Source organism: Lithobates pipiens, unplaced genomic scaffold, assembly GCF_037356315.1.
Source record: "Lithobates pipiens isolate NorthernLeopardFrog02 unplaced genomic scaffold, aLitPip1_a1.2 Scaffold_19, whole genome shotgun sequence".
NCBI classification, from domain to species: Eukaryota; Metazoa; Chordata; class Amphibia; order Anura; family Ranidae; genus Lithobates; species Lithobates pipiens.
Window position 1 is genome coordinate 91,799,486 of NW_027507764.1, and position 22,421 is coordinate 91,821,906.

The 22,421-nt window shown below is 42.8% G+C and overlaps 1 protein-coding gene across 2 annotated transcripts in view; it reads right to left on the bottom strand.

Moving 5' to 3' along the window:
- Window positions 1–694: 694 nt before the first annotated feature.
- The window catches only part of KIF5B (kinesin family member 5B), a 107,606-nt gene continuing 85,879 nt past the window's right edge, over window positions 695–22,421 (bottom strand). For both annotated transcript variants that reach the window (XM_077491078.1, XM_077491077.1), the window contains exons 16-26: window positions 19,541–19,729; window positions 16,880–16,997; window positions 15,801–15,862; window positions 15,586–15,695; window positions 13,480–13,581; window positions 11,930–11,990; window positions 11,775–11,846; window positions 11,571–11,675; window positions 11,267–11,483; window positions 9,811–9,944; window positions 695–1,526 (exon numbers count right to left, since the gene is read on the bottom strand). In XM_077491078.1, the coding sequence (XP_077347204.1) occupies window positions 9,817–9,944; window positions 11,267–11,483; window positions 11,571–11,675; window positions 11,775–11,846; window positions 11,930–11,990; window positions 13,480–13,581; window positions 15,586–15,695; window positions 15,801–15,862; window positions 16,880–16,997; window positions 19,541–19,729 (1,164 nt within the window). In that variant the 3' untranslated portion in view covers window positions 695–1,526; window positions 9,811–9,816. The remainder of the gene's footprint in view (window positions 1,527–9,810; window positions 9,945–11,266; window positions 11,484–11,570; window positions 11,676–11,774; window positions 11,847–11,929; window positions 11,991–13,479; window positions 13,582–15,585; window positions 15,696–15,800; window positions 15,863–16,879; window positions 16,998–19,540; window positions 19,730–22,421) is intronic.

The following is a 22,421-nucleotide window of genomic DNA, read 5'->3' on the forward strand; positions in this document are numbered from 1 at the left end:
GTTATGCTTTATGAAAACTGGAGCAAGGGTGATGTTGTCCAATCTCTTCGTTTTAAAATTAACTGAACGTTATGTGCAACAGTGTCACTTCTTGTAATTGCACCAGTCACCTTTCCTGTGATCTCCAGAAAAAGAAAAAACATGCCAAACAAGACTACCAACACTTTTCCAAAATGCCTTCAGATCATTCAGACTTTGCCCTCTACAATGGCCAATAGCCGTCTCCCAATGGACATTTCCTACCCAAGTAGCTAATTGTATAACAGAGAAGGCTTAACACTTATATACCTTAGGCGTGACAACAGACAGACCCAGATTCAGCATAAAGCCCTTGTGATGTTCCCTTCAACACATTCCCATAACCATGTCCAAGATAAAAAATAAAAAAAATTAAATTCCTAAAAGAGCATAAAATCCAGGATGCTCTTAGTAATTTGGAGGTCCTGCTGAAAAACGGTAGGGAAAAATGTTTTGACCAATCAACTAACTGCTGCTTCCCATTGAGTACATGTACATTATTTCAGAAAACCACTGCTGCAAGGAATGTTTGATCTCTTAGCAGAGCTAGACACTTACATGTGGTATTCGAAGAACACAGAAAAAAAAAAAAAACTGTAGAACATAAAAAAAAATAAAAAAAAAACACCCTAACTGCCAGTGCAAGCTCTGAATTACAGTAAAATGATTAAATAGCTCATGATAATCCCATACACATTTATTAACAGAACGAAGCAGAATGTTTTCACAGCAGTCGTGACACATTAATGCTTGGTATAGGACAGTCAATGTTTGCCAACAATGAATCCCTATCGTCTTGTATAAAAGTTTTACTCCTGTATCTCATTACTATACATTATTTAAACCAAAGACAGCATGGCAAATGGCTATTCCACTGGATAACAGTAGAGCAGCCTCATAGGAACTGGAAATTTAGATTTTCTGCTAGTTGCATTGGTGGCAGCTTGGTGTAAAGCACACTTTTATAGCCAGACACTGTAGTACACTGTACAATATGACAGCGTCATATCTTAGCATCGCCATTTAATGAAGTCACTTCAGAAAGCGCTCTACTGCTCTTGTATAATAAAGCAGTAGTGTTATACAATTAAACAGGTTAACCTGAAGTGTAATAAACCGTTAATGTTTGCTCCATGTCCCCAAAACTAAAGATTTACAGAGACCTATCTAGGTTCTACTCGACCAGCAACATACATTCAGACTTGGCACAGTGCAGACTAAGTTTTAAGACATGGATAACAAACTGTGCAATAGATGGAGCTATATACCTTAAATTACATGTTGTATGCAAAGACATCAAAATTGCACTCTAGTTTTGCTGCAAATCATTACAAATTTGCCCCAAAAAAAGAAAATTTGTTGGGAATAAAAGGAAGAGCTGTACAGGCCAGATATAAATTACAATTGGAAAAAACAATCCTACAATCCCAAAAAAGGTAAATGAACCCCAAAAATGGCCATTGGGCACTGCTGTCATTCTGATCGGTACTTCAATGATCCTTCACCATCTGAAACACAGAAGAAAAAAAAACAAATGTGTCAATGTGTATTGCAATTCTGAGGAAAGATGTTCCACCCAAAACTGAAAACGTAACCTTCGTGACTAAGGCTAAAAAAAATCTTTATGCCCAAGCCCAATTTTGCAACTTTTCCATATTTAAGTAAAACCGTACATACAGTGGATATAAAAAGTCTACACACCCCTGTTAAAATGTCAGGTTTCTGTGATGTAAAAGAACGAGACAAAGATAAATAATTTCAGAACTTTTTCCACCTTTAATGTGACTTATAAACTGTACAACTTTTTTGTGGAGATAAGTAAAAATATTGTTGCATAAGTGTGCACACCCTTAACCGATTCCCGACCATGTCACACAGCTATACTGCGGCAGAATGGCTTCCTTGGGTGAAATCCCATATGGGTACGTCCCTTTCCTTTTTTGGCCACCAGAGGGCACACGCTGCATGGCGGGTGACCCGATGCACATAGACGGGCATGCAGACCACTGCTGGCCATGCGCGATCACGTGCACGAGTGCCAGCACGGATATTTGTGTGTGAATCCCTGTGCTGTCAGGAGAGGAGCCATATTGTTTGTTCATTCTAAGTAGGAAAAACGATATACGTCGCCTAGTCAATCCTATCCCCATACAGTTAGAACACACTGAGGGAACACAACCCCTTAAGCACCCTCTAGTGTTAACCCCTTCCCTGCCAGTGGCATTTACACAGTAATCAGTGCATTTTTACAGCACTGATCGCTGTGTAAAAGCCAAAGGTCCGAAAAAAATGTCAAGAATCTCCAATCTGTCAATGTCGTAGTACCACAAAAAAATAAATAGCAGATCACCAGATCTTTCCCATAGTTTGCAGATGCTATAACTTGAGCAACCCAATCAATATTACGCTTATTACGTTTTTTACCAGAAATATGTAGAAGAATATATATTGGTCTAAACTGATAGATTTTTTTTTTTTGGTGCGATATAGCAAAAAAAAAATAATAATAATTCTCGAAATTGTCGCTCTTTTTGTGTTTATAGTGCAAAAAATAAAAACCTGCAGAGGTGAGCAAATACCACAAAATGAAACCTATATTTGTAGGGAAAAAAGGACGCAAATTTTGTTTGGGTACAGCGAATGAGCGTGCAATTGTCAGTTAAAGCAATGTAGTGCCAAATTGGAATAAAAGTGCTCTGGTCAGGAAGGGGATAAAATCTTCCGGGTCTGAAGTGGTTAAACTATCACTTTGTTGAAGCACTGTTTGATTTTATTACAGCACTCCGACTTTTTGGGTATGAGTACATCAGCCTAACACATCTCGACTTGGCAATATTTGCCCACTCTTCTTTGTAAAAACACTCCAAATATGTCAGATTGTGGGGGCATCTTCTGTGTACAGCCCTCTTCAGATCACCCCACAGATTTTGAAATCGGATTCAGGGCTGGGCCATGGCAGAACTTTAATCATCTTCGGGTGAAGCCATTGCTTTGTTGATTTGGATGTGTACTTTGGGTCGTTATCATGGCGAAAGATGAAGTCCCTCTTCATGTTCAGCTTTCTAGCAGAAGTCTGAAGGTTTTGTGCCAATATTGTCTGGTATTTGGAACTGTTCATAATTTTCTCTACCTTTACTAAGGTCCAGCTGAAGAAAAACAGCCCCAAAGCATGACGCTGCCACCACCATGCTTCACGGTGGGTATATTGTTCTTTTGACGATGTCTAGTGTTTTTGCGCCAAACATATCTTTTGGAATGATGGCCAAAAGGTTCAACCTTGGTTTCAGACCAGAACACATTTTCCCACATGCTTTTAAGAGGCTTCAGATGTGTTTTTGCAAATTTAGCCAGGCTTGGATGTTTTTCTTCGTAAGAAAAGGCTTCCATCTTGCCACTCTACCCCATAGCCAAGACATATGAAGAATACGGGAGATTGTTGTCACATGTACCACACAGTCAGTACTTGCCAGATATTCCTGCAGTTCCTTTAATGTTGCTGTAGGCCCCTTGGTAGCCTCCCTGACCTGTTTTCTTCTAGTTTTTTTATCAATTTTGAAGGGACATCCAGTACTTGGTAATGTCACTGTTGTGCCATATTTTCTCCACTTGGTGACTGTCTTAACTGTGTTCCATGGTATATCTAACGCCTTGGGAATTATTTTGTACCCTTCTCCTGACCGATACCTTTTAACAATATCCCTCTGATGCTTTGGAACTTCTCTGTGGAAAATGGCTTTTGCTGTAGGATGCAACTAAGAAAAAGTCAGGAAAGACCTACTAGAACAGCTTAACTTTATTTTCGGTTAGAGGCACCTTAATGCACTGAAATGATTTATCTTTGTCTCTTTTTTACATCACAGAAACCTGACATTTTAACATGGGTATATAGACTTTATATCCACTATACAGTAGAGCTGCACGATTCTGGCTAAAATGAGAATCACAATTTTTTTGCTTAGAAGATGGATCGCAATTCTCTCACGATTTTCGTGGTGTAACATCATCTTTCACATTAAAACAAAAAAATAAAAATTGTGCTAACTTTACTGTTTTTTATTTATTGAAGTGTATTTTTTCCCCAAACAAGACTGCTGGGCAAATACATAAATGACATAAAATATTGCAGCAATTGCCATTTTATTCCCTACGGTCTCCGCTGAAATGATATATAATATAGATATAGATATACATTATATGTTTGGGAGTTAATTTTCTAGCAAAAAAATATTGATTTTAACTTAAAGAAGTGTCGGAAAAACATTTAGACTTTAAGTGGTTAAACTTCCTGCATTTAGGTGGTTGAAAGCTTGGCAGATTGCCCAGATTATTTGTTTACACAAGAAGTTCTATCCCTTTCATCTAAGTAAGCTTTAGTTACAATGTTTCAAGTTCTAAACTTGGCAGATTGGGATGCTTTCTTGTGACAGCTGAGTGAACAGATAATCTCTCCAATTGTTTATATGAAAGAATCGCCTGCTCTCAGCGGAAGAGATCGTCATGGGGGTGAATCGAGATCGCGTTTTTTTAAAGATTAATCGTGCAGCTCTACTGTACAGTACTACACTAGACACCACATTCCAGAAAAGATATGCTAAGAATACAAGGATTGAAAAGCGATCTAAAAAAAAAAAAAAAAAAAAAAAAAAAAAAAAAAAAAGAAGGGTTTAAAGCGAATCTCCACCTTGAAGTGGGAGTTCCGCTCATCTGATCCCTCCCCCCCTCTGGTGCCACAATTTGCACCTTTCGGGGGGGAGGTGCAGATACCTGGATTATCCAGGTATCTGTACCCACTTCCGGGACAAGCTAGCTGCAGATGCCCTGCCCCCCGTTGTGTTCTGGGAAACACACAGTTCCCAGGACACAGCAGGGACCAGTGGAGATGCGCAGCGCGACTCGCGCATGCGCAGTAGGGAACCAGGCAGTGAAGCCGCAATGCTTCACTTCCTGATTCCCTCACAGAGAATGGCGGCGGGGGGCCCCGGAGAGACGAGCGATTGCTCGTCATCTGCCACTGACATCGCTGGACCCTGGGACAGGTAAGTGTCAATTTATTAAAAGTCAGCAGCTGCAATATTTGTAGCTGCTGGCTTTTAATATTTTTTTAAAAGGTGCAGCTCCTCTTTAATTCACCAGGGTATGAGAAAACCCTTTCAGCGTCTTATAAATTCATAGCAATGAATCAAATTCAAACCTTCTCAGTCCAACCGCCATGTTTAACTACTTGTTTGAATCTGAATGGTTGTAGGAGTTAAAGTAGATGGTTCCAAGGAGTCCAGCAGTAAGCCCAGGTACTCCAGGCATTGAGTTGGCACCAACACTGACTTCTTTAGGTTCAGCACCCAACCAAACTCACGGAGAGTCTGTATGGTGATCGCTACATCCTCCCTTAATTCTAAGGTGGAAGCTGCTCTCAGGAGGTCGTCTAGGTAGCCCACGATTGCGATCCCACGTTGCCTTAACAACGCCAGAATGGGAGCCAACACCTTGGTAAAGACTCGGGGGGGCTGACGCCAGGCAAAAAGGTAGAGCCACAAACTGGTAGTGCTCTTCCCCGACTGCAAATCACAGAAACTTCTGATGCCTGAGGCATCTGGGTATATGCAAGTACGCGTCCTTAATATCCAAGGACGCCAGGAAGTCCCCCTGATGGAGTGCAGCGACCATGGATTGAACTGATTCCATCCTGAACCTTTGCACTTTTACAAAGCTGTTGAGGGCCGTCAAGTCCAGGATTGGATGTACCCCTTCCTTTTTGGGAACAGAATCCCTGAAACCTTTCCAGCGTTGGTACAGGTACTATCACCCCGCACAGCAGCAGGTCCTGTCCTGCCCCAATCAGGGCTTCCTGATGAGCCAGAAGCAGATGAGAGGCTGGCATCTGTTGTTACTACTTTCCAGATTATTGGTCTGAAGGATTTCCCTTTCAGCAAATTCTGGCTTCGTAACCAACTGAGGCTTTCAGACACTGTTGGGAACAGCCGCATTGGCAAGTCCAAAGCTTGGATCATCTGGTTCCAAGCAGAAAGGATTCTGTTTTGCAACAGTCTTGAATGGAACTGGGCATAGGGGACTGCTTCGAATGAAGCTACCATCCTTCCTAACAACCTCTTGCAAAGGCGAATTGAAGGATTTGCTTTTGACCTGACCATCCGTACCAGCTCTTGTATGGAGCTGATCTTTGCTGGAGGCAAGAACACCCTTTTCTGGGCAATATCTTCTGTGGGGTTCTCTATGATTACCCCTTGAATCAATAATCGGTCTAATGCTTGAAACATGGATTGTCTTTTCCCTGAATCCTTGGGAACGTTTGATCTCAGAAAGCGAGATGGTGGAAATTCTAGTTTGTATCCTAGAGTCACTGTGGAGAGAGCCCATCTGTCCTGAGTTTCTCTTTACATTTACACAGCCTTTCAGATTTATGCTTGTTTAAACATAACATGTATCCCTAGCCACTCAGTTTCCCCATTTAGGGGGAGAGGAGCCACCCCCCCCTCCAGCTGCAGGATACTGTTGTAAAACGACAGATGCAAACTTCACCCATCATGGCGGGTAGCGTGGTTAAACCTTCAAAGACTGGGGACCTTTTAATAGGAGCTCCACTCCTTTGGACCATGTATAGCACCCCTCAGGACAGCTTTGGGCAATGTAGCAAGACCAAAAAGAGTCCTGGTTCTAGGGTCCAGCCCCCAAAAAGGAGCGTTACAGGCAAAACCTTGTTCTTCTATGTGAGGCCCGGGTACCATCCTGGAGCTGCAGTGGCGGGATGGATGCGGCTGTGGAGGCTTTTTAAATACAGCATGGATCCCTACTAGAGCTCCGCAGAGCACATCTTCACTCATTCCAACACCTTTAGACACTGGCGAAAAAACTGAAGTACTCCTGGAAGGAGAAGGGGTTATATAGGGTAGTCAACTTCCTGTATTGGGTGTGCCATTGTCAACACCTGAAGGTAGCTATAACCCACTAAGTGAATACTTGAGGCTCTGTGTCCTATGATGTACGATAAAGAAAATAGGGCCCTTGCCTACGGTGTGGCTCCTTACCGTTCCTGGACTGTGTGAGTAACGTACTCTTCCCACCGGTAACATTTTTAATAATGTCATCCAGCGAAGATCCAAATAGCCTCTCACCTTGGAAGGGCAAATTCGCCAGCCAAATCAGGTGCCGTAGCACCACTGCTGATACTGATGCTCTAGAGAGCAGGGGGACCGTATCCAGGGCGGAATCACAGACATACTTAAGGCCATACTCAAACTGATCTGCCAGTTCTACGAAGACCGGGGAAGCCTGTTGCTTTTCCAATACACGGTGCAAATACTTTGCCCATTCAGTAAGTGTCTGCTGACACCAAGGCTGTGTTTTTATCCCCCTTACACCGATTTCATCCTGGCAACAAAGGTCTCCAGGAATGCCGACACATCACCCATAGGCACCATATTTTGGGCAGGTGAGCCGGTTGCAATAGCAGGGATGTCTGAGGAAGAAGCGCCAGCTTTCTGAAGCCATGCTGACCCTCACTCGCCTGCCACAACTTAGGGACTTAAGGCATGGTATACAAAATCCCACCCTCCTAGCTGCTCGCAGACTGAGGAGCCCCCCCCCCCGCGCAGAACTCACCCTGACTGAGTACTGCGCTGCTGCCGTCCGCTCTGCTCCATGTCAGTCACGAGTAAAAAACGCGCTGTTCTGAAGTATACAGACACCAGCACTAAAGATAAAACGCGCCACGGGCATCCTAGCAAAAAAAATAAAAAAAAAATCACAAAGAAAATGTCCGCCGAGCCTTACAGAAAATGCCCACTAGCATATACACTGCGTAAGGCTATGGGAAAATGGCTGCAGCCCACGTGGCAGCCTCCCCTCATGGCAACAGCCTGAGTACCTCACTGTGAAGGAAAAAAGCAGGGAAAGAAAAAGCGGACTCTGACAACCAGGGCAGCACCCGCCTCCCCGGTACATACACCACACCTCATGCCCAGTCACACAACGGCCCCAGCAGGGGGAGGAGGGAATAAGGGATAGGGAGAGAGGAAAGGGAGAGTAAGAGACCCCCTAGTCGACCTCCCAGGGAATGCCCAGCTGCTCCATCCTGCCGAGGCAGGGGGAGCCTTAATTACCCCTCCTGTCGGGATTGCTGGACGCATTCCACCACAGACCCATCACCCAAGCAGTACGGGGTGGCGGTTGGCCACGGCACACTGACACGGACAGCAGTAGCCTGGTCATATATGAGTGCCCCGGAGCATATAGCTCACCGGCCGCCCCTGGAGCAGAAAGGGCCCGTCGTGGCCGACCCAGTGCGTAACTAGGGTCTGCTCACGCTCGATGGCCAGGCTGGGGAGACTACAAAGGATCTATATTATCCAGCCTGTCACCCAGCCCGGCTGTTGATTGTAGATAGCAGGATCAAAATTGGTGCTGGGAATTTTTTCATTTTTTTCTTCAATGTTCCCCTCAGGGAGCCAGGTCCTTCTACACTAGGCAGAAAAAACAGTTGCAGGAAGCAGGGTCAGGGGTTATAGGCAGTGTGCTGTGCAGTCTTGCTGGTTTTACATGTTCTGCCTAGTCCTCTCCTGAAGGTGGCATGATAACCCTAAGGTCAAGAATTAAAGTAGCTGTGTCCATCAATGAACGAAAGAGAAACATAATTGTCATCTGCTTTAAAGTGGATCTAAACCCATCAATTTAAAGTGGAACTAAAAGTATCAATGCTCACTTTACCAATGGTCCCTTGGCAGCATATTCTCTTGTGTGCTGGTTTTCGAACATCTTTACTTGCCGGCGCGGGACGACATCACTCCTTCACATGATCGGGAACTAGTCATTCTGGCACACAGGGTACGGGCTGGCCACTGTAAGCTGAGCATGCATAGCTCAGTTTACATTGTGGGGATTGCTCTGAGCAGGCAGGTATTTTATTGCAGAAGAGAAATGACATGTCTCTTCTGTGATAAAAAGCCTGCCTGCTCACAGGACATAACAGCAGAACTTTAGTTCCACTTTAAAGGGGAGGTCCACCCTACAGTGGACCTCCGCTCATCGGAACCCTCCCCCCCTCCGGCGCCACAATTGGCACCTTTCAGGGGGGGGGGGGGGGGTGCAGATACCTGTACAGTACAGGTATCTGTACCCACTTCCGGGATAGCTCTCTGCAGAAAGGGGCGTATATTACGCCCCTTTCCGTAAGTGCCCGCCCCTTCCCGCAAGTGCCCCGCTGCCTGCTGGAAAACAGACAGATCCCAGAGGCAGCGGGGACCGTCCTTACTGAGCAGCGCGGCTCGCGCATGCGCAGTAGGGAACCGGGAAATGAAGCCGAAAGGCTCCATTTCCTGATTCCCATACCCAATATGGCGGCGGCAGCACCCGAGATACGATCTACAGATCGGCTTCGGGTGCCGACATCGCGGGCACGCTGGACAGGTAAGTGTCACTATTTTAAAAGTCAGCAGCTGCAGTATTTGTAGCTGCTGGCTTTTAAAAAAAAAAAAAAAAAAAAAAAACGCGGAGTCCCGGTGGACTCCCGCTTTAACTGTTTCCTAAAACAGTTATGTTAAAGGCATGTAGCAAATGATTGCTGCCACCTTTGTTTGTGCTCTAAACCGAACCGCCCAGCCATCAAATGGCTAGTGTCAAAACTGATATGTATTGTACCGTGTTAACTGCAGATCAGACTGCAGCTTCTCTGGCTGTAAAGAATAGGAGGGTGTAGTTGCGCTTTAACAGAACAAAAAAGGCACTCTGAACATAACCGATCAGAAATGTTCCCACAAAAAGAAACACATTAAAGCTTACGTTTTGTCAGGGTTTAGTACTTCCTCCACGAATAGCCACTGGCTGACTATTCTGAGGGAACACGGCTCCCCCACGGATTGCATTTGGATGCGTTGGAGAGGCAGCTGGGTGCTGTCCAGGACGGATGGGTTTAGCTAAAAAAAGGAAAATAATGGATTGTTAGCAAGTCAATCATTGTAAAAGTGACATAACTTTTTTAAATAGAAATAAAAGTGGATTTAAACCCAAGAACTTGGCAATGCTATACATTGTATCGATTGCCAGGTGTGACTGATCAAGTCTTTGACCCATCATAAATAATACATATATAGATATTTTGCATAGCACATGGCCATGTGAAGGGAGGAGGATGTGCTTTGATATACTTTGTTTTTTAAATTGTAAAAATGCTTTTTATATTTCAAAAAGCAGCTTTCTGGAGACAAGTGCAAGAATTTAGATACGCATCTCCAATTTAACGGTTTCCTGCCCGGCCAATGTAGATAAACGGCCAGGCGGGTGCTCTGTTATTCCAGGAGGATGTACAGGTGCTGTATGTCATCCCGCTGGCGCACAGTGGGACAATTTGTGACCAATGTTTCCACCGGACACCACAGATCACAGTGCTCATTACCGATCGCTGCGGTTGGCCAAATACAGAGGTCACATGCACACTAGTAAAACAACTTTCATGCATGGCATCCATTCGTGACAGCATGGTTTACTATTGTGATCTTTAATTGGTCACAGTGATCGCATGGTACACGTCCATTGACACTGGACAAAAAAAAAACGCAAAAAATGATTAATAATGCAATAAAACTACCCCCTCCCTGTAGACTACTACAAAATAGGGGATAGTTTTATGGCATTATGGATATTTTTTTTTTTTTTTTTTTACTAGTAATGGCGGTGATGAGCGATTTTTATCGTGACTGCGACATTATGGTGCACAGATCGGACACTTGTCGTGATTTTGGGACCACATTTATACAGCGATCATTGCAATTAAAAATGCATTAATGCAGTGATGGCGAACCTTGGCACCCCAGATGTTTTGGAACTACATTTCCCATGATGCTCCACTACAATGCAAGGTACCAGAGCATCATGGGAAATGTAGTTCCAAAACATCTGGAGTGCCAAGGTTCGCCATCACTGCATTAATGTGTAAATATGACTGGCAGTGAAGGGTTTAACCACTAGATGGCACTGTAGGGGTTGATTCCCCTAATTTTAGGACAGGTCTGTTTTAAAAGTAAAGGCGTGTCATCTTGCCTGAGTGACAAGGAAGTTTTGAAACTGTGCTCTATAAACAAAACTTTAGTAAGCCACCTCAATCCTCCCAGGACTTACTACTAGTCACAGGCCGACAATCGCACAAAAGTGACTAATAATGTGGTCTATAAGCTTGATTGACATTTTTCAAAAGTGCAAAGGTCTGTTTTTCAAATAATTACAAGTATATTATATTTACCAATCTGTGCAGAATGTCCTCTTCTAGCCATGTTCTTGGACCTTACAGCCTCCTTGATGCGATCCACCTCTTGCTGATACCGTTTCCTATCACGGGATGCATTTTCTTTGGCTTCTTTTAGAGCAGACTCCAAGGCCTTAACTCGCTCAGCTGTAGCCCTAAGTCGTTTCTCCAGCTTTGGAAGCTCACAACGAAGATCTGCATTATCACGTACCAACTACAATAAAGAAGAAAACATGCTTACCTATAATTTTTTTACCGCTTCATGTCATGGACAAAAACCCTGGGGGAAGGGGGTGTATACCTGTTTGTGGACTTTTGTGAGCTGTTCCAGGTTGTTCTCAAGAAAGGAGATCTTTTGCTTCTGTGCAGCACTCCCCCCTGTGTCATCTGAGTCCATTTCTGCGCTCTACAAATAAAACATCCCGTTAAGATAGAGGTGGGGCAAGAGCAAAGGACTGTGCAAGGATAGTAAGGGGGAGACATTTTATATAGCAGACAGACATACCTTTTTCACTCTAGTAGTCAAATCTTGAACAAACAGCTTCCTGAGATTGTGCAGGGTTTGAAGCTCTTTTGCCTACAATAATACATTTTTTATTTTTTTTTGTTAGAAACTCAAGCAGTAGAATTAAACAGCAATGTATGTATTCATTTACTCACCACTGTCTCTTCCAGTCCCTTCAGATCCTGCCGTGCTTGTTCTCTTCTATCTTGCATTACCCTGAAGAAATAGTGTAGTACATAAGGAAAACTGACAATCACCAAGGAAAAGGTCTGAAAGTGGAAACTGCATTTAGGTGATGCAAGGTATTAGTCCAAACGGTGCATACAATTTTAACACTTTATTATCCAACTCCCTAACCTAAAGAAAAATGAACTCTGAATGCCATTCCTTTGGACGACGGTTTAGCACATTACCATTGAAAATGCCTATTCTAGCTCAGGCATATTAAAAGTGATAAAAAAATTACAAAGAAAAAAATAAATAAAACAATAGCAGGATTTTACTTACCTGCTCTGTGCAATGGAACTCCACAGAGAAGACCTGATCCTTCGCTTCGAGTCCCCAGCCGACACTCCTGACTCTACCACTCTGGGGAGTGCCTCCATAGAAAGCCGCTTTTAATGGAGGCACTGGTGCTGGTTTGCTTCCAAGCCTCTGTCTGCATCTAGACACAGGCAGCAGGACTCGGCCACACCCCCACGTCACTTAACAGCAATGAGCCAATGATTTCCGCTGCCTAAGCAAGGCCAGTGAGACCAGGAAGTGAGAGGGGAGAGAAGAGCTGCAGGATCATATGAGGGCTCAAGTAAGCAAAATGCATTATGTGCATTAAGATAAAAAGCCCTCTATGTGGGTAGCAGCCTCTTCAGGACCCCCTAATACTTACCTAAGCCCCATCTCTGTCCACGAATCCCTTGGCTGTCCGGGACTCCACTCCTGATGGGCTGAGACACAGAAGCAGCGCCATTGGCTCCTGCATCTGTCAAATTCAGTTAGCCAATCAAGAGTGGGGCCAAACGGCAACTCCACGCCTGAATGGACACACGTAGCTGCAGCTTGGCTGCCTCCATAGCAAGCTGCTTGCTGTGGGGGCGCTCAACAGGATGGAGGGACCAGGAGCAGTGAGAAGGGGCCCGAGAAGAGGAGGATCTGGGCTGCTCTGTACAAATCCACTGCAAAGGGAAGGCAAGTATAACATTTTTTTTTTTTTTTTTAAAGACTTTACAATCACTTTAATGCAAGATAAGCTAAGCAGAAGTTATATTTTTGGCTGGAACTTCATTTTAATCTTGAACAGAAGGTGGAAAAAGTTGACAGCCACAGATTTCCCCTTTCCAAGTATCCGAGGCTCTGCTGGGAGCAAAAATCACACTAGTATATTCTGGATGCCCCAAAATCAGCACTTATCTCAAACTGTCACACACATCCTATCACAAGTGAATCTCAATTTTTGATCGATAAAGGTATATTAGACTTGTCTTACTCTGCAGAAGAGTGGTGAACATTTACCAAGCACCCTATACGATGGAGAAATATTACTCCTAATATCGTGAGTAAACTAAAACAGGTATTAGATCTGAAAACTTTGCTGCAAACATCTCAAGCATTTGAAAATCATCTAAGTTAATCCCTTTCCTAACACATCAGTGCACCTGATGAAAATTATCTGCAGGCTATTGATTGCTATAGTTGAACATCTACTTACGTGAGATCATGGAGTTTCTTACTCTTCTCCTGGTCAGCGTATTTTAGCTTTTCATGTTCCACTCTAAGTAGTTCCTGCTCCAGCATCATCTTCTGGTTTTGGCTGCGAGAGACAAAGGAAACATATTAAAATAATTTGTATTGTCCATGTTATGTTGATAAATTTTAATACGTCAGTTTAAAAAAGGGACATCCCTCATATATTTGCTAACTAGCATATCACAGTTCCACACACTGACATACTAAACAGCTGCTATGATGGTTCTTATGGTGCAAGGAATCAGCAGCTCTAACAGATGATATCTGAATGATGCCTGTAGCTGAAGGTATCATTCAGATATCACCGCTCAAAGCCCGCAACGTCATATGATGTTGGGCGGGTGGCAAGTGGTTAAAAGGAGGTATATGTGCTTTGCAGTTTTATAAGTGGCACAGCTCCAACTGGCTGTACACTCCAAATCTGTAGCTCTCAGTGTGTTGTTATTCATAAAAGGAGGCAAGAACCATAGTGCAAATCACCAAAAAAAAAAAAAAAAAAAAAAAGTATTTCCATATAAAAATCTACTCCATTTCCAAGCATTTTACAATACAATCCTATGCATACACAGCTCCACCTAGTCCCAGCGTGATTACATCACTGCTCACCTCACATATAGCGCCCAAAGGTTCAGGCTAATGGACTGCATCACATTTCCTGTTTTTATGCAGCCCAGTTCCCATGGTAACTGCCACACAGTTGCCACCATGATACCAGAGCCCCACCGATCTTATTAAATTTGATACAAGCTTTACACGCAGAGCATATACCTATAATTATCCTACAAGCTGATAACCTTACTGCTTATACCTAAAATGCAGTGTTTGGACATATGAGCCATCTCTACATATGAAGCTGCCTCTATCACTATACACACACACACACACACACACACACACACACACACACACACACACACACACACACACTAGCCCCCATCTAGTGGGTACATTTATTTATGTTTATATATTGTATATGGGCGTATAGCCATTGGATCCATCTACTACTAAACTGTGTATATATTAAATATTTTACCAATACTGACATATTGAAATATTTTAAAAGTAACAAATATTAGTTACTCCAGACTGGTCTACGAATTGCTAACAAAACAGTTCAAATCAAATTCATGTTAAGCCCTCCAGGGGTAGGTACTTTTGTTTGATGGATTCACTGCGACTCCGCCTCTGGCTAATTTTTTGCTTGAAATTTCCCCCTCTCCGATGTCTGATAACTTTTTCTAGGCTAGGTGGAGCTGTGTATGCAAAGAACTGTATTGTGAAATGCTTGTTTTTTACTTCTTAAATGCGAGTGGATTTTATATGGAAATAAATACTTTATTAGCAATTTGCACTATGGTTCTTTCCTTCTATACGATAGGCACCACGCTGAGAGCCACGGATTTGGAGTGTACAGCCAGCGGGAGCATTGCCACCTAACACTGCAAAGCACATGCAGCCCTCCTTCAAATTATAGAGGTCCATTCAAGCAGGTGAGATGACACCCATAGGTGGGGTGAAGGGCACTGTGGTGGTCGGGGGCTATTACTAAAGAGTTTCTGGTGTATGGGACTGCACTTTTTCATGAACATTGAATCTTTTATTGATGGATTGTATATATATTTCAAAGAAAAGATGGACTCACTTAAAATATAGATGATTTTTACACCGTTTTCAGGTATTCATTTATGCACTATAATTTGATGCACTTTATTGAAGGAGAGCGCTACACTTTTTTGTGACTTAAATATTAGATCTAAAACAAGCACATCCACATAATGCGTATCCTAAAAAAAAAAAAAAAAATGTACTTATATTACAGATTGCAATTTGCTTAGCCATGAGCAAAGCAAAGTAAAAGGACATCTCAAAGAGAATATGGTTGGTCACTTATTAGTGAAGATATCCAAGGAGCCACTTGAGCAGTGACAGCTTTGCAATATAAACTCAGCCATGATATGCAGTCTAACAATGATAACCTAATGATACAGACCGTAGAGATTTTCTTTTCATCAACAAAATAGCAGGTCAGAGTAATTTGTTCTATAGCAGGGGAACATTAATAACTTACTCTTGAAGATCTGTGATCAGCTTCTCCTTGTTCTCAATCTCATCTCTCAGACTACTCAGCTGTTTCTGGTGGCTTTCCCGATGAGTTTGAATTTGCTGCTCCACAGCATGCTAAGTGAGGGAAATAACACTTTATTAATTTTTGTTATGAATGTGTTTTAATTAAAAACTTCACGTCAAAAAAATAGTAGCCTAAAAGGCTCATCATCAACATACCTTAACTTCATTGGCAGTCTGTACTTTATTTAAGTGCTCCTTCTCCATTTCATGAACTTTTTCTAGAAAAATAATTTTTTTTACAATTAATTGCGTCTAGTGATGTCCCCTGGATTTCATCTGGAGATGACAAACAGATTTGTGGGCCATCATCCCAACATTGTTTCACTACATAGAGGGTCAGTGGCCTGGAGCAAGCATGCAAGCTGAAGACTATGAACTTCAGCCCAATGTGCTTACGGTAAGTCACCCATTCGTTGAAAAGTGAAGCCAATGTTGGGATAATAGCCCAAGAGGTTCTGTCTTCGCAAATTAGCTATAATGCCAAGAGTGTGTATAACAAGCCCAATGTTTGAAAACTCTATAAGTCATATCAGTCCCCCCCCCCCCCACCCCCAAAGGTATTTTGGTAAAGTGGAATTAAGCCTTAGGCCAAGTATATCTCTATAACATTAAAGCCTAACAAAAGGCCAAAAAAAAAAATCCCTGGAAAGGGGTCAGATTTCAATTTCCAACTTTGACCCCAGAGGGGGAGATTTTCCCTTCCTGCCAATGCTTACAACACCCATACAAGAAATCAGGAGGGGGGGGGGGGGGGGGGTCCGTGTCCCGTTCTAGGTCACAGCCATTGTTAAATGGAACCAAGCACAATGGCTGTGACCTAGCACATTTGAGGTCCCCATCCACTGCTAATGGCTGTCGCTACCTAGCTATCAGAATCGCTGCATAAACATCACTGAGCACAACACTGCAAAAGGTGTGCTGCACTCTGAAACCAGCACAGCTCATATCAGTAGGGCAATGGCAGCTCCTAAAATAGGAGCTCTGTGATGATCGTGAATAAGTTGTTTTTAATGCACTTTAAAACTTAAAATGCAAGCAGATTCATGCTGAAATCTGAAAAAGTATGAATTAAAATAATTAGCACGCCCAGACATAGTGCAAATAATTTACCTGCCCACATTGCCCCTCCCTGCTTTAATAAAATGCTTAGCAGGTTTTCTCGAATATCTGGTCTGAGGAGTTTCTAATGACTTTCAGAGATGGTTTATACAACTTAACACTGTATAAAGCCCCACCCTGTGCCCGTAACTTGACAAGCTCCTCATTCAACGAGTCCACGGATTCCTCCAACTGCCTCTTCTTCTGCTCCACATTCTGTACATACTCCGTCAGGGACTTGATTTTTGCTTCATGCTATAAAGAGACAACAAAATTAGATATTCATAATATAGGTAATCTAAACGTAATGCATTAATATACAATTGTGCTCATAAGTTTTTGATTTCTTGGCCATTTTTCAGAGCATATGAATGATAACACAACCATTTTTCACTCATGGTTAGTGCTTGGTAGAAGCCATTAATCAATCAACTGTGTTTACTCTTTAAATCATAATGGCAACAGAAACTACCCAAATGACATACGCTGGTGATTTTGGCCCAATAACATGCACAAAAGTCGACACAACGGGGTTTGAATGGCTATTAAATGTAACAATCCTCACGTGTGATCGGTTTCCTTGTAATGTGCGTGCGTATATAAAAAGGTCAGTGAGTTTCTGGACTCCTGACAGACCCTTGCATCTTTCAGCCAGTGCTGCACTGACACTTCTGAGTCATGGTGAAAGCTAAAGAATTGTCAAAGGATCTGCGGGAAAAGGTAGTTGAACTGTATAAAACAAGAAAGGGATATAAAGAGATAGCCAAGGAATTGAGAATGGTAATTGGCAGTGTTCAAACTCCAAGAGGTGGAAAATGAGGGGTTCTGTTAAAATCAAACCACGGTCAGGTAGACCAACTAATGTTTCAACCACTACTGCCAGGAAAATTGTTCAGGATGCAAAGAAAAACCCACAAATAACTTCAGGTGAAATACAGGACTCTCTGAAAACATGTAATGCGACCGTTTCAAGATGGAGGCACTTGAAAAAAGATGGGCTGCATGGTCAAGTCGCCAGAAGAAAGCCATTACTAAGCAAATGCCACAAAATATCCTACTTACAATACATCAAACAGCACAGAGACGAGCCTCAAACTTTGCACAAAGTCATTTGGAGTGATGAGACCATAATTGAGCTTTTTGGCCACAATCATAAACGTTACATTTGGAGAGGCGTCAACAAGGCCTATGATGAAAAGTACGTTATTCCTACTTTGAAACACGGAGGTGGATCGTTGATTTTTTGAGGATGTGTGAGCTACAAAGGCACAGGAAATTTGGTCAAAAATTGTTGGTAAGATGAATGCAGTATGTTATCAAAAAATACGGGAGGAACATTTGCATTCATCAGCCAGGAAGCTGTGCATGGGACATACTTGGACATTCCAACATGACAATGATCCAAAACACAAGGCCAAGTCGACCTGTCATTGGCTACCGCAGAATAAAGTGAAGGTTCTGGAGTGGCCATCTCAGTCTCTTGACCTTAATATCATTGAGCCACTCTGGGGAGATCTCAAACGTGCAGCTCATGTAAGACAGCCCAAGAATTTACAGGAACTGGAGGCTTTTTGCCAAGAGGAATGGGCAGCTTTACCATCTGAGAAGATAAAGAGCCTCATCCACAAATACCACAAAAGACTTCAAGCTGTCATTGATGTTAAAGAGGCCAATACGCAGTATCAAGAACTGGGGTATTTAAAATTTTCATGAGGGTCATTTGGGTAGTTTGTTGCCATTAAGATTTTTTTTAAAAGATTAAACGCAGATAATAAATGGCTTCAGCCAAACACTAAACCATGAATGAAAGAAATGTTTGTGTTCATCATTCATATTCTCTGAAAAATGGCCAACAAATCAAATTCTACCAAGGTATGTAAACTTATGAGTACAACTGTATGCATTACCTAGCTACGTGAACAGGCGCAAGAAACCTATAACACAATGGGATGGATTTACTAAAGCTGGAAAGTGCAGAATCTGGTGCAGCTCTACAGAGAAACCAGCTTCCAGATATATATTTTTTTGTCAACGCTTGACTGAACAGTTAGAAGCCAATTGGTTACCATGCATGGCTGCACTATCCAGTTTTAGTAAATTAACCCTAATATGACAACACATTTTTTCTTTAAGGACAACTTCACCCAATGATGATAATTCAGTTCTCTACACAACTGTTGGCACGTTGTATCACAACCTGACTTACATTTAAGAGAGACTACAGATATACCCAGAACTAATGTTCTCAACATAAAATAACTACTAGGAGATCAACAAGACTATAGGACCCCATAAACACTATTCGATTTTTGTCTTCAGATTTACCAAAACCATATAACATGAGGTCAAACCTTAAGGGTTTCAATTTGTATGCAATCAGGCAGGACTTTGCACTATGTGGTTTTGGAAAATCTAATAGTGTGTATAGGGTCTAAGTCGTTCAATACAGCTTCCTGGAAGACAAGTTATTGTGTAAAAATGTTAGCAAACACAGATAGAAACAACACAAGCATATACTATCTCTCCCAGTCTAAGTTCTGCTGTATAGGGGATTGCAAAAAGCTGATACCAGGTCAGATTCAGGTCCTTACACTGCTTGCTTTCAAAAATGTATTAATAGATAAGTAGCTGCAGTAATGTGTGCCTTTTATAACATCCTAGAGTTCTGCTTTAATAAAGCCATATGTGCAGTGTTCATGCCAGAGCTGGAGTTTTAATACTTGGCTTTTTCTAACTAATCATGATACACAATACCTTTTTACAACACCCATCTCCCAAGCGTGGGTTGCAGAACTTACCTGAGAGATGCGAAGCTGACATGCGGCAAGCTCTTTCTCATTCTCCTCCATTTTCTTATTGCTCTCAGACTGGGTGCCCTCCAGCTGTTTGCAGCGCTTCACCATGCTCTTCACCTCAGATTTCATCTTGCTGATGTACAGTCTGGCCACTGTGAACTCTTCGTCGATCATGCCACTCACTTCAGGTTGCTAACAGGAGATAGCAGATGTGAGATAATTGCCTATTACTTGGCGGAGGTTACTCTATTTTGAACAAATGGATCAACAAGCAGTTTTCATAAGCCTGCCAACTGATAACCAGTCAAGTGAAAATCAGGGTGCACTGCTCGCCTCAATTTAAACCAGTGACAAATTAAAAATAGCAACACAGACAAAATGGTTGAATTGGTGGCTCCTTTCTAGATGTAGCACTCCACATGGAGGAGTAGTAGTTGATTACACCCAATTTTCTTTATAGCCCAACTCTGGGCAAAAAGTAAAAATACCCCCAGCAGAGGGGCTGTGCCAGCACTGCAAGAGTTAAGTGCTCTTTTGGCCAGGAGGAAGCCCAATACTCAACTGATCCTGACTCCACTGACAAATGGTACTCCCACCAAGATCCAGGGGATGGACTGCTCTTGATGTCCTCACATCCAAAGCAGGTCTATGGAGCGTGTCCTGGGCTTGGCGACATCAAGAATAGGTCACTTGCGCAAGACCTCTAGAGCGCACAGGCGCTGGAGGTGCAGTGACCGGTGTTCAGCTGGGAGAATTAGGTAAGTATATATCTTCCTTCATCTCTCCCCTAGACAAAAAAAGCAATTAACCCTTGCAGTGCAAGCACAGGTCCACTGTAGGGGGGAGACTTTAGTTTGACCAGAGTTCAGGTTTAATACATCCAAACATTTCAGGAAAATATGCAAATATAGAACATTTATATTTCCCTGTAGCCACTGGACCTGGTAGATGCCTGACAAACTTTTCTGATTGGTGCCCGATAATGCCATCTACAGTCACAGGACAAGGGCTCTAAGCGAACTTATAAAGTTGGCCTTAAAAAGCTGACCTATACCATTAAAATTGTATTTAAATAGTTACCTCCAGGCAGGGGAGGCTTCTCACACCCATTCCATTTTACAGCTTCATCTACCCATCTGCTCTCATCCTCATTGTTCAATTCCTCTCTCAGCATTTACTTGAAGTACACCATGTCCTGTTTCTATCAGCAGTATGTCTACAACTAAAAACTCTTAAAGCGGTTGTATACCCCGATTGCACATTTTTAGCTACAGTTAAGCGTATAATAGGGCTTACCTGTAGGTAAAATGAATATCTCCTAAATCTATATGGTTTAGGAGATATACACCTTGTATGCAGCTGCTGACGTCAGCAGTGCATGTGCTCTGAAGGTCCGGCAGATGCTAAGCAAAGGTCACACGATAAATTACAATGCATAAGACTATGGGAGGATCGCATCACATGGTACACCGGTATATTAGGTTGAAGAAATTAAATATTTTTGGGCATTTGCTGGAGAAAATGTTACTCCAGGGTTTATTCATGATATCTCTAACAAAGGGAAGGATTCGAAGAAGCCACATAATCTCTTTTCAAGGTGAGGAACAATCATAACTCTAAAACCAGCTATACACTAGTGGAATTTTGTTCAAAAATTTGTTTTAAGAACACTCGCTTAATTTTCAAAATTAGTGGTAATAAATCAATATTTGTTTTCAACCACAGTGGAGAGAAAATGCGAGAAAAATTGAATATTTTTCTCATAGTTCAACAGTTTGTAGTTTCAGCTTAGGAAATGAATTCCCAAATTGAATGTTGAAAGCAAATGTAATTTTGTAGTACTTTGAAAAGTCCCTTGTCCATTCATTGAGAACGTGCAAATTTTTTTTTCACATGATTGTTCTTTAGACCCCTTTCACACTAGGATGCATATTTCAGGCGCTTTAGCACTAAAATAGCACCTGAAAAATGTCTCATATGCCGCCCCAGTGTGAAAGCCCAAGTGCTCCCGCAGCGTCTGCAAAGCACTCCGGCAGTGCCACGACACAGGCGCTTTCAACACTTTCTTCGGCCGCTAGCAGGGGTCAAAAGCACCCAGCTATCGGCCAAAAGATGACGCTATAACATCGGTAAATCGCCGCTAAAACTAGCCCACGTGGCTGTGTCATTCATTCACAGTTTCCTGTGAATGAATGCCTACAAGTACCGCCAGCTACTGCAACTGATGGCCAGTAGTTCTCAATGAACTGCGAGGGTGCTGGTGAGGGATCTAGTAGCTTATTGATTCTTCCTGCTCTCCAATAATTAAACCTATTCGACTCCTGAAAGTGGGAAAAAAAAAAAAAAAAAACACAAAACGTAAGGTTGAGTCTATAAGACAAGGCCAAACCACAGGGGTCTACAGATATCTTTGCAGTGTTCTCAGGACAAGTCAATATTTCCCAATAGGAAGTGTATGACGTGTACCTCTTTAACCGGTTCCCGACCAGCGCACGCCGATGTACGTCGGCAGAATGGCACGGGCAGGCATATTGGCATACAGGTACGTCCAATCTTCAGTGCCGCCCTGCTCGCGTGACGGTCGGGGCCCCCGTGAGTCTGGTCGCGGGTCCCGCGGACTTGATCGCCGCGGGCATACCCACGATCGTCTCACGGGACGGCTGAATGGAGAAGTGCCGTTGTAAACAGCATTTCTCCAATCTGCCTAGCAACTAGTGACACTGATCTCTGCTCCATGTGATTGGAGCAGAGATCAGTGTTCACTAAATGAAAGCCCAACCCCCCAGTTAGTAACACACCCCTAGGAACACTTAACCCCTACACTGCCACCCACTGGTTAACCCCTTCACTGCCAGTGTCATTTACACAGGAATCACTGCATTTA